This window comes from Pongo pygmaeus, chromosome 15 (assembly GCF_028885625.2).
Source record: "Pongo pygmaeus isolate AG05252 chromosome 15, NHGRI_mPonPyg2-v2.0_pri, whole genome shotgun sequence".
NCBI classification, from domain to species: Eukaryota; Metazoa; Chordata; class Mammalia; order Primates; family Hominidae; genus Pongo; species Pongo pygmaeus.
Genome location: NC_072388.2, coordinates 56916629 through 56929311, shown reverse-complemented (window position 1 = coordinate 56929311; position 12683 = coordinate 56916629). Strand labels below are relative to the sequence as shown.

At 41.0% G+C, this 12683-nt stretch overlaps 1 protein-coding gene across 2 annotated transcripts in view; it reads right to left on the bottom strand.

Annotated features, from left to right (window-relative positions):
- ACTR10 (actin related protein 10) overlaps positions 1-11045 on the bottom strand; it is a 34541-nt gene extending 23496 nt beyond the window's left edge. Inside the window, exons 1-4 of one of the 2 annotated variants that reach the window (XM_054448109.1) lie at positions 10875-11045; positions 8223-8295; positions 3145-3227; positions 2049-2157 (exon numbers count right to left, since the gene is read on the bottom strand). In XM_054448109.1, the coding sequence (XP_054304084.1) occupies positions 2049-2157; positions 3145-3227; positions 8223-8295; positions 10875-10951 (342 nt within the window). In that variant the 5' untranslated portion in view covers positions 10952-11045. The remainder of the gene's footprint in view (positions 1-2048; positions 2158-3144; positions 3228-8222; positions 8296-10874) is intronic. The other variant, XM_063651648.1, reaches the window with a different exon arrangement.
- Between the last annotated feature and the right edge of the window lie 1638 nt (positions 11046-12683).

The following is a 12683-nucleotide window of genomic DNA, read 5'->3' as shown; positions in this document are numbered from 1 at the left end:
CAGAGTAATTAAGAACTAGTTTGTTGATTTATATAAATTCACTCAATAACCAACATACACTGTAATAAAAATAGCTCAACTGTTTCATTCCAAAATGACAATTATGAAGCATTTTTCTTTACTCTTGTTCTCTTTTGGAAGGGAAAACTGAAACGGATAAAAGAAGAGTTCTAGAGGCTGGGCGTAGAGGCTCACACCTGTAATCCCAGCACTTTGGGAGGCCGAGGCGGGCGGATCACCTGAGGAGTTCGAAACCAGCCTGACTGACATGGTGAAACCTTGTCTCTACTAAAAATACAAAAATTAGCTGGGTGTTATGGCATCTGCCTGCAATCTCAGCTACAAGGGAGACTGAGGCAGGAGAATTGCTTGAACCCAGGAGGCGGAGGTTGCAGTGAGCCAAGATCACGCCATTGCACTCCAGCCTGGGCAATAAAGCAAGACTCTGTCTCAAAAAGAGAAAAAAAGAAGAGGTGAAGAAACATAAATTTAGAGGAAGATGCTAAATTTAAAAAATAGAGAGATGCCTTTACCATTAAGATGAAGATAGAGAAAAAAAATTCTTCATTGTCTTTATTTGCAAAGTTTGTAATATGAACTATATATTTTTACTTTTTCTTTTTATTTAAATTTTTATTTTTAACTTAGAGACAAAGTCTTGCTCCATTGCCCAGGCTGGATTGCAGTGGTGCAATCACAGCTCACTGCAGCCTCGACCTCCTGGGCTCAAGCAATCCTCCCACCTTAGTCTCCTGAGTAGCTGGGACTATAGGTGCATGCCACCACATCTGGCTAACTGAACTGTAATTGGCAGTTAAAATTAAACCAAAGAACAAAATATAAAAATAGTTGGCTCTGTGCAACATTTTTTTCAGTAAGAATTTGTCAGACCTGGTGGCATCCCAAATACTAGATATTCAATCAAAATATGAGAGTCCATCATAATTGAATGGCAGACAAAATAATGGCTGTATTCCCCTTATCTAAATAGATAAATTAGGTATTCTAGTCATATAGAAGATAAGAATATTAACACAAACTCTAATTATAAATACAGAGGATATTCTACTTTATTCAGATAACAGCTGACACGACTTCTTGTTTTGCTTTATGTTCTCCCTACTGCAAATGAAATTCCTGGACTCATGACATCAGTAAGTACTGGAGGCTATGCAACCTGATTCCCTGTACCGGCTTTACAAAAATGTAACTTAGAAATATTAAGTGCCTTTACCTCATAAAGACATTGTGATTTTTGGTATTAGGTATGTTTTGAATTCAGTAGAATGTATGAAAATACATTTATATGTGCTTAATTTCTTACACACTTAACACATATAATCTTCCATTTTCCCTTGCTAATAAAACCTAAATTTTAAGGCAGAGATTTTTAAAAATTTGAATAATTAAGATTCTGGTCTACTATGAAATATACTAATCTTAAAACATATTCTTGGTCATAAAATAATCCTGACTCCTATAAAATCAAAGCTACAGGTAATATTACTTATATCATGAGGTAAGTCTCATTCCTGGCACTACCAACTTACTCTAAGGGAGGCACTGAATATTCCATTTTAAAGGAATTTGAAACCTAAAATGACAGAATTCAGAACAGTACAACTAAACAATGGAAGCTAGAAAGATCTGGAAGAAATACATCACAAAGTCCACAGCACAGAATATACCTTTTAATTCTGAAAAACAAACAAACAAAGTCCCCAAATAGAAAAATCTATATTAAAATAAACAGTAATAAAAAGAAATCTCCAATTATGTAAGTGTTGGATGAAATGCTAAAGCATGAAATAACCACACAAAGGAAGAAAATAAATGGCCAGTTTGAAGAATCTTCTGTCATCCGGTTCCCCAACTACACTGCGTGCCATATACAATAAGAGACAAAATAAGGGCTTTTATTAGTTTAAGTTTTGAGTACCTACCAACAAAAAAAAAGAGAAGAAAGATTCCCTAAATATTGGTAAGAATTTTATTGCTTCTCTTTTTATTTCAAAAGCAATTTACTTATTTGATATAAAGACAGGTACCTCAAAATATTTGAAAAGAACACGAGTGAGCGTCTCTCTGAAGTGAGAAGGACATAATACCGATTCAATAATCACAACTCGGCGGTCTCTGGGATTCACCAATAGATGCCTGAAAAGTGACAGTTTTGGTTTTAAAAATAAGTAAAAGTTTTTATTCATTTTGTTAAGTCATACAATTTAAGAACAGTGAAACTGTACTAACTTAGTTTAAGATATTTTATCACAAAAAGACATCTTCATTTTATTACCTCAGAAAGATAACATTTCTGACCTCTTACTATGTATCGTGCAGTGTGCTAGCAACTTCATTAACTTATTTATCTCAGAAACCTAAAATTATAGCCTACTATCATTACCAACTTGAGCCATTATATAGATTTTTTTTTTTTTTTTGAGACAGGATCTGGCTCTGTTGCCCAAGTTGGAGTGCAGAGGGGCAATCTCACCCCCTGGCAACCTCGACCTCCTGGGTTCAAGCCATCCCCCTGATCTCAACCTCCCGAGTAGCTGGTACTATAGATGTGAGCCACAGCACCTGGAGATATTTTCTTTTTTTTTAGGTTACAATAGTAATATATACTCACAAAGCTCCAAATATTATGACAAGTAAAACTTGCGAAGTACTAGAAACCTTATATTTCTACTACCCAGAACGACCGCTGATAGAAGTTTGTATATTTTTTTCATTCTTATGGATGTATGGGGGTATGTTTTAACAGAAATATTCATTCCATAGATGTGGTTCTTTAACTTGCTTATTTCACTTATCAATATATCCCACACACCTTCCTGTACTACTACATACAGATGGAGAACTCTTTTTAAAGAGCTGCATGGTATTTCACTGTATGAATGTAGAATAATTTAATTATCAGTTCACTTCATTAATGAATATTTCATTTTCAATATTTGTTTATGTCTGCCAGTTTTCTAGTCTTCAAATATATTTTGAAAAGGTTGAAAATAAGCATGTAAAAATGGCAATAGAAGTCAATTTTTTTTTTTTTTTGGCCTCAGATGTAATACAAACAATTATCACTATGGCATTAGGAAAATCTATCTAATCATAAAAGCTAGAAAACAAAATGTATCTTACCTGAAATATAGTATGTGGATGAATTCCTTTAGGTAGGAATATAATTCTTCTGTATTGATATTATACTGAACAACTCTGATAGGCTGTAAAAAATTAAAATGATTTATTAATTTATATTAATAAAATAACCTCAAATTAAGATTAAAATGTAATTATTTACTAATACATTTTCTGGGAATAAATTAAAAGCAATCTGTATTGAGAATATAGAAATTAAATACAGAGTAATCTCTTAAATTAGGAATCCTTAAGAATTGGAATGTCTAAGATGGCAGAATGTTTTAGTCTGTGGTAATGGAAGTGTGTGTTCATAGAAGTAAAGAGCATGGCTCACATGCATTTTTCCTCCATCTGACTTATCATTTTGGCTTGACTGATAAAAATCAGCTTTGAGGCCAGGTGTGGTGGCTCATGCCTGTAATCCCAGCACTTTGGGAGGCCGAGATGAGTGGATCGGATCACTTGAGGTCAGGAGTTCGAGACCAGGCTGGCCAACATGGTGAAACGCTGTTTCTACTTAAAATACAAAAATTAGCCAGGTGTGGTGGCGCGTTCCTGTAGTCCCAGCTACTCTGGAGACTGAGGCAGGAGAATCACTTGAAAACCCTGGAGGAGGCTGCAGTGAGCTGAGATGGCTACACTGCACTCTAGCCTGGGCAACAGAACCAGATTCCGTCTCAAAAAACAAACAAACAAACAAACAAATTTCCAGCACTTTGGGAGGCTGAGGCAGGTGGATCACCTGAAGCTAGGAGTTCAAGACCAGCCTGGCCAACATGGTGAAACCCTGTCTCTACTAAAAATACAAAAATTAGCCGGGCGTGGTAGCATGTGCCTGTAGTCCCAGCTACTCGGGAGGCTGAAGTGGGAGAATCACTTGAACCCGGGAGGTGGAGGTTGCAGGGAGGTGGAGGTTGCAGTGAGCCAAGATCGTGCCACTGCACTCCAGCCTGGGCGACAGAGTGAGACCCTGTCTCAAAAAAAAAAAAAAAAAAAAAAAAAAAAATCAGCATTGAATAAAAAGCATCAAAGGCTTCCTCAACTACTCAACTTGGTTCGGTCCCTGTTAGTCCAAAAACACTGATATCTTCTCTTTTGCAACATCGCCACGCTGAATTACTTGTAAAATGTCCCCCTTTCTGCTAGATTATAAGTTCCATGCACAAGAACTATTTCTGGCTTGCTTATGATATATCTTTCTTCAAATAATACAGTTCTAGGTACATAGTAGGTTGTTCATAAATATGTGTGATAAAAATGACAACAAACACCATTAGCACAAAAGCAGCCTACACACATGTTACCAAGCCATGAGTGCTAAGTCAATGCTAATATATAACAATGGCTTCACTTATGATCCTCAGAAAGCTCTCAGTACTCTGATGCATCATTGGCAGACCTCTCTTCATTTACTCTTTCAAAAGAAGTACCATCGTGGCTTAAAGAAGATTCCAAACCATATATAGTCAAATATAAATAATTTTTTAGGTATCTGTCTTTTCAAATGAAGATAAAATGTCGTCTGGGCGCAGTGGCTCACGCCTGTAATCCCAACACTTTGGGAGGTCCAGGCGGGTGGATCACCTGAGGTCAGGAGTTCGAGACCAGGCTGGCCAACATGGCGAAACCCCGTCTCTACTAAAAATACAAAAAAAAATTAGCTGGGTGTGGTGGAGGGCGCCTGTAATTCCAGCTACTTGGGAGGCTGAGAGAGGAGAATTGCTTGAACCTGGGAAGAGGAGGTTGCAGTGAGCAGAGGTCATGACACTGCACTCCAGCCTGGGTAATGGAGAGAGACTCCATCTCAAAAAAAAAAAAAAAAAAAGATAAAAGCTCAATGCACCAAGGAAAGTGGCAACAAGAAGGTACAAGGTCTAATCCAGTAAGAAATCTATCTGGTAACACAGTAATGCCAATTGTTATAAAGCAAAATGACATGAAAAATTAGTAAACAGGAACTTCCATCCCCCCCCTTTTTTTTTGACATGGAGTCTCCGTCTGTTACCCAGGCTGCAGCGCAGTGGTATGATCTCAGCTCACTGCCACCTCCGCCTCCCAGATTCAAGCGATTCTCCTGCCTCAGCCTCCCGAGTAGCTGGGACCACAGCTGCCTGCCACTACACCCGGCTAATATTTATATTTTTAGTAGAGATGGGGTTTCACCATGTTGGCCAGGCTAGTCTCAAACTCCTGGCCTCAAGTGATCTGGCCACCTCAGCCTCCCAAAGTGCTGGGATTACAGGCAGGAGAGACCACACCCGGCTTCCATCACATTTTTGAACATCAAACCACCAATATCTACCATATTTCTGGCTTGTCCAAGGATTTGCAGAAAATTTTAAAATCAATGAAATGATTCCTTAATCAAGTATAATTAAAAAGATTTCTGGACCGAGCACAGTGGCTCACACCTGTAATCCCAGCACTTTGGGAGGCCAAGGCGGGCAGATCACAAGGTCAGGAGATACAGACCATCCTGGCTAACATGGTGAAACCCCATCTCTACTAAAAAATACAAAAAATTAGCTGGGCGTGGCGGCAGGCGACTGTAGTCCCAGCTACTCGGGAGGCTGAGGTAGGAGAATGGCGTGAACCCGGGAGGCGGAGCTTGCAGTGAGCCCAGATCATGCCACTGCACTCCAGCCTGGGCGACAGAGCAAGACTCTGCCTCAAAAAAAAAAAAAAAAAAAAAGATTTCTGATGTATGTAAATGCCAAATATAAACTGCTGGTCTCGTCTATTCTGCTATAACGTGTTTTGTTTTTTTTTGAGATGGAGTTTCGCTCTTGTTGCCCAGACTGGAGTGCAATGGCACAATCTCAGCTCACTGCAACCTCCACCTCCCGGGTTCAAGTGATTCTCCTGCCTCAGCCTCCCGAGTAGCTGGGATTACAGGCATGTGCCACCATGCCCGGCTAATTTTGTATATTTAGTAGAGATAGGGTTTCTCCTTGTTGGTTAGGCTGGTCTGGAACTCCTGACCTCAGGTGATCCGCCCGCCTCAGCCTCCCAAAGTGCTGGGAGTGAGCCACCGCATCCGGCCAACATGTGTTTTTATAAAACCAAATATGCTTATATGCGATTGCTAAAAAAGGAAATAATGTCAGAATAATGTTATAGTTGTATTAGTTAATATTAGGCAAGACAAGCTATAATTATAATGGAAGTATAACCTTCATCAAGAAAAAGAAAGTCATCAACTCAGTTATCACACAGGTAGATATGCTTTCAGATCTAGTCATAAGAAAAGTTTAAATCACTCCCTACACCAGCAATTCGTGCCTCAAAGTGGATCCACGACTCTGTTGGGCTGCATTTCCTCCTAGTTGCTACTTAATAACAGTCCCATTGGCTCAGAGCTTGCTACCATCTGCCCTGACTCAGAACCCACTGGCTAACATTTTCAATCCATGACTTTATTTTTATTTGTTTATTTTTGAGACAGGGTCTCACTCTGTCGCCCATGGTGGAATGCAGTGGTGCAATCTTGGCTCACTGCAGCCTCAACCTCCTGGGCTCAAGTGATCCTCCCACCTCAGCCTCCCAAGTAGCTGGGGACTACAGGTGCGCACCACTTCCATGATTTTCTTTTCTTTTCTTTTCTTTTTTTGAGACGGAGTTTCGCTCTGTCACCCAGGCTGGAGTGCAGTGGCGCTATCTCGGCTTACTGCAAGCTCCGCCTCCCGAGTTCATGCCATTCTCCTGCCTCAGCCTCCCAAGTAGCTGTAGCTGGGAATACTAGCGCCCGCCACCACGCCTGGCTAATTTTTTTTTTTTTTTTTTTTTTTTTTTTAGTAGAGATGGGGTTTCACTGTGTTAGCCAGGATGGTCTCGATCTCCTGACCTCATGATCTGCCCGCCTTGGCCTCCCAAAGTGCTGCGATTACAGGCGTGTAATCTGCCCAGCCCACAATTTTATTTTTAATATTCCCTAAGATAGCCTCCAGCCACGCTCAGCTGCCTGCCAATCCTATTTAAATTTTGTGGAGGCATCAGTTATTGTTTTTGCTAGTCCTCTGATTACAAAGTTACACAGGTTTTGTATGGACTACCTCAATCTTATTTTTCCCCTAAGCCTGTTTTGTTTTGTTTTTCAAAAATGTACCATTTTGCAGAACAAAGGTATTTTCTGGAATGCATATATAATGTTACTGTGGTAACAGCTACATCTCATTTTTTAACAAGTGAATTTTATAACATGCAAAATCATTCTTTCTACTGGTTGTAATTTCTAATCTGCCAAATTAGCTGTGGCAAGAAACTTTTTAAAAGTTTGTTTTCAAAATTCTTTGGGTTTTGAAACTATAAATAAGGGAATAAATATCTGATATATTATAAAATAATTCAGTGGTTATAAGACTTATAAAAGTATTTTACTGAGGTTAAAATTTTTCTCTTGATGTATGATTCCATTTACATAAAATGTATAGAAAAGACAAATCTATAGAAACAGAAGGTACACCCTAATGGGCTGAGGATAGGAATGAGGATTAATTGTAAACGGGTATTAGGGATTTTACTGGGGTGATGAAAACATTCTAAAACTGGATTATGGTGGTAGTTGTACAACATGATATACTTATGGTGTGCAAAATTAGACCTTGATAAAGTTGATTTAAAAAGAAAAACTTTTCCTTGGAAATATAGCCACAAAGTATATATTTAGTACTGTTTCTTTTTTCTTTTTCTTTTTTTTTTTTTTTTGAGACGAAGTCTTGCTCTTGCCCCCCAGGCTGGAGTGTGATGGCTTGATTTTGGCTCACTGCAACCTCCGCCTCCCAGCTTCAAGCAATCCTCCTGCCTCGGCCCCCTGAGGAGCCGGGATTAGAGGTGCCTGCCACCACTCCGGGCTAATTTTTGTATTTTTAGTTGAGACGGGGTTTCACCATGTTGGCCAGGCTGGTCTCAAACTCCTGATCTCAGGTGATCCACCCGCCTCAGCCACCCAAAGTGTTGGGATTACAGGCATGAGCCACCATGCCTGGCCGTTAGTACTGTTTTAATCAATCTTACTTAAAGTCATATTTTAAAATATTTTATAGTACAGTGTTTATTTTGCTAATTTTTTTTTTAAATACCTTAGGCATCCCAGCTCTTTTTATCACACTAGGAATTATACATCTTGGACCAGTTTCTCCAGCAAATCCACACCTGCAAATAAAAGGAAAATTGAAACAACTTATAGTATTCTTTTAAAAATTTGTCACAGAAACCAATTTTCTCTGTATTTGTTTCAAAACAATGGCCACAACAACATTTGAAAATACCTGATGTATTTAAAGGGATCTAAAAAAAATCACTCCACAAAACTAATAAGTTAATACTATTTATTAATGCTTGTGTATTAACAGAAAAAAATTCTATCAAATTCGTGATACTGAAAAAAACAAATGTATTATTTTAGGGCAGCATTTACTTTTTTTTTTTTGAGATGGAGTCTGGCTCTGTCACCCAGGCTGGAGTGCAGTGGCGTGATCTCAGCTCACTGCAAGCTCCGCCTCCCGGGTTCACGCCATTCTCCTGCCTCAGCCTCCTAAGTAGCTGGGACTACAGGCGCCGGCCACAACGCTGGGCTAATTTTTTTTTTTTTTTTTTTTTTTGTATTTTTAGTAGAGACGAGGTTTCACCGTGTTAGCCAGGATGGTCTCGATCTCCTGACCTCGTGACCCGCCCGCGTCGGCCTCCCAAAGTGCTGGTATTACAGGCGTGGGCCACCGCGCCTGGCCAACTTTTTTCCTAGTTGTTAATTTTAGCAGAATTTTAGGCAAGACATATCTACAACTCTGAATCTGTACTACATTATGTGACTTCATTCATATAATTCATCTGTATTACTCATTATTCCATCATTCTAATATTGTTAGCTTCCATACTGGTGTATTCACTTTCAGTCTACTTCTTATGATTATGCATACATATTTGACATAGTTATAATCACACTTCATACATAATTAACTCATACAGTAAGCTTCTGCCCATATTAACATAATCTTCATTGCTATCACTTTTTTTTTTTTTTTTTGAGGCAGGGTCTCCCTCTGTCGCCCAGGCTGGAGTGCAGTGGCACAAACTCAGATCACTGCAGACTCCGCTTCCCAGGCTCAAGCGATCCTCTCCCCTTGGTCTCCCGAAGTGCTAGGATTTCGGGCACGACACTACCGCCGGCTAAATTTTGTGTTTTGTGTAGAGCTGGGTTTCTCCATGTTGCCCAGGCTGGTCTTGAACTACTGGGCTCAAGTGGTCAGCCCGCCTCAGCTTTCCGAACTGCTGGAATTACAGTATCATTTTTAAAACCACATATTTCATTATTTCAAAAACGATGCTCTTTTCTTGAGTATTTAGGTATTTCCATTTTTGTTTCATGTTAGTAAAACAAAAATTTGCTAAAAACGTTGCTAAAAATAATCATCATACTAGTTTAGTCTTAACATCCTGTCTTCTTGTCCTGTCTAGTTTTTGATACTGCTCTCCTCGTATTCCCAAATAATTCTCTCCATCTCCTCCTATTCCCGTCTCCATGTTTACTTGCATCGGTGCTCCTCAAACATCTCAGAATGCAAGCCATTAAACTTCAATTCCTTTTTTTTACTTCATACATTTATCTTATCATCCTCCTGCTGTCTTTTTCAAATATAGCTTTTTGCTTATTTCTTCCAAGTACAGCCAAAATAATTATCTTTGAATAGAAGCCTCAAACTGTTTATTATGCTTTCAAAATAATTTTAATAAGAAAATATAAATAAGGAAGGGCCTCGCATAGAACAATAAGAGAATGTCATTAATCAAGGACTATGTTTAATCCAATTCTGGAGTTCCTGGGGTCCAATTTTTAAATAGGCTCTCTTAACCACTTAGTCAATAAATAGTTATTAAATACCTACTATACGTCAGGAAGTGCCTAGAGATACAAAAAGATTTTTCAAATGTTTCATTTTCATAAATACATATATGATGTAATTGCCTGTTACTTCCCTGTCTGTTGAGCCCATCACAAGGACTCTTAATCTGGGGTCCCAGGACCACAATGATTGTCCTCCAATTCCCTGAAACTGTGTGTAAGTATCTTAAGATTTGTGCATTTGTGGTTTTCATCCAGCCATTAAAGAGATCTATGCCATCCGAAAGGTTGAGAACCTGCTCTCTATTGTTTACAAGTTGGTTTGTTTAAAACATGTCAAATCTAACCTTCGAGTTTAGGGGAGCCAACAAAGGATTTCCAGAATCTTATCTATAGGGTTTCACCTCTTAATGTGCCCAGTCTCCCTAATTCTTGAGGAGTGATAGCCCTGTCTTAAACATCTTTGTATTTTCAGCACCAAAATAAGCTCCGTTCAATATTTTATGATGAAATTCGTCATCGAGCATTTACATTCGGTTGGCTGCCTTCCTCAACTGATGAGCCCAGGGTAAGCGGGGTCTAGGTCACGGCTGTCATCCCCTACACAGATGATCCCAAAGGGTTTGTTGGGTTTGGGGTGATGACAAGGGGCTGCGACGAGGGCAATTCAACCGAAGCTCCCTGGGCCTCTCTGGGAGTCAGACCCCGATCCTCGGATTCGCATCGCCCAGGGAGTAAATAATAAGAGCTGTTATTTGCAAGGGCGCTGGTTGAAGAAAAGGGGAGGCCCGGAGCTGCCCAGCGAGTCGGCGATGAGGACCCAGGCAGTGTCTGGGGCTCGGCCACCCGCCCTCCCCTCGGGTCGAACACAGCTGGCGTCATGGCCACTCACTTGGTAAAGGCCTCTCCCAGGTCGATCACTACCGCCGTCTTCTCCCCGCCGCTCCCCAGGCCCTCGTAGAGCGGCATGGTAATAAAGAAGACTGAGAGAAGAGGGTCGCAGTCTCCGCGGCCAACAAGCCTCGGCGCTCGAGGGGCGGGGCCGGGGCTCCGACGCTCGGGCGTCGGCGACGGCGGGGGCCTCGCGCGGCCGCTGCGCGCTTGGCCCGGGCTGTCCCAGGCTGTGCCTCATTCTGCGTTGGACCCAAACTCTTGCAGGTGCTGCCCTCTCCAGGACTAGGGGAAAAGAGGCGCTGGCGGGCGCAAATCCGAGTGCAGGGACGCGGAGGCCGCGGCGATCAGGCGCGCCGGGCGCCCCGAGGGGGCGGAGCCGGCCTCCCTGTCCTTCCCGCCCACCACGCCCCAAAGCCGCACCCATGCGCGGCTGTGAAGAGGTTCGGTCTCAGCTCACTGTGAAGAGGTACCTGAGGACCTGGCTGCCAAGGGGCAGCCGAGAGACGACGCAATTCCGAAGCTTTGATTCATGCTCTTGGGGGGCAAAAGATGCTGAGATCCTATTCTGTGCTCGGCGTTTTGCCTAATATTTAATCTTCTCAAGAAATAACAAGAATCTGTGTTTTCTTATCTGTGGGGACCGACGCTCAGAGAGATTAACTTTCCCAATGTCCCACGGCAGAGCCAGGAACAAACCCACAGACTTCCTGATTGCAAAGTCTATGCTAATGATGCTTTAGAGAATAATACGTACAGGCAATACTTTGGTTGGTAGTCTTTCTGAAAGTTTTTATTTTACTCCAGAATTAAGCAGCTAAAGTAGCATCTGTGAATCTTGAATCTGTCCATGGAGGAGCGGTCGGGATGGTTTAGTAGATGAACATTGAAGCAAAGGCCCCTATTAGGTTGGTGCAAAAGTAATTGCTGTTTTTCCCATTACTTTTAACATTTACATTACTGTTTACATCTTTGTCACTTCACAGCTTTCTGTGAAAATATTTTTTTCTTGCAAATATTAGCTCTAACTGTATCTATGCATAGGAGTGGAAAAGACTGTCAAAGGAGAGGCTGTGCAATAAGAAAAGAGTGGTTCAAGGGTAAATCGGTGAAGAATAGCAACATTTAGCTGGTGTACTGGGTTGATGTCCCCCCAAAATTCTTGTCCACTGGGAACCTCAGAATGTGACCCTATTTGGAAATAGAGTCTTAGCAGATGTAATCAAGTTGAGATGAGGTTATACTGTATTAAGATGGTCCCAACTGTCCGAGTGCAGTGGCTCACACCTGTAATCCCAGCACTTTGGGAGGCCGAAGCGGGAGGATCCCTTGAGCCCAAGAAGTCTAAGGCTGCAGTGAGTCGGGATTATGCCGCTGCACTCCAGCCTGGGCATCAACAGAGTGAGAGCCTGTCTCTCAAAAAAAAAGAAAAGGCCCTACTCTAATGGTTGGTAACAAGAGTTAGTGGGGTAGTTGGGGATAAGTTATTTCCATAACAAAAACTAACGCCATAACAATGCAGACGTTTGGAATGTGATATTAGTAAAATTCATGTTTAAGTCCAAATTACTGATCAATGATCCTCCTTGAAAGCAAATTGCTAGAGATAGGAGAATGAAGTTGGAGTTGTGATGGGGAGGAAAACTTTAAGAAACGTGGGAATAGATTAAATTTTTTGCTTAATAGGGTCAGAGTATTTGAATAGGACCCCTTACTTGAGTTCGGATTCTGTTTCTGCCACTTTCTGTCAAGTCCCTAATACCGCTGATCATCCACTTCCTTATCTGTAAACTGTTCTGCTGCTTCACAA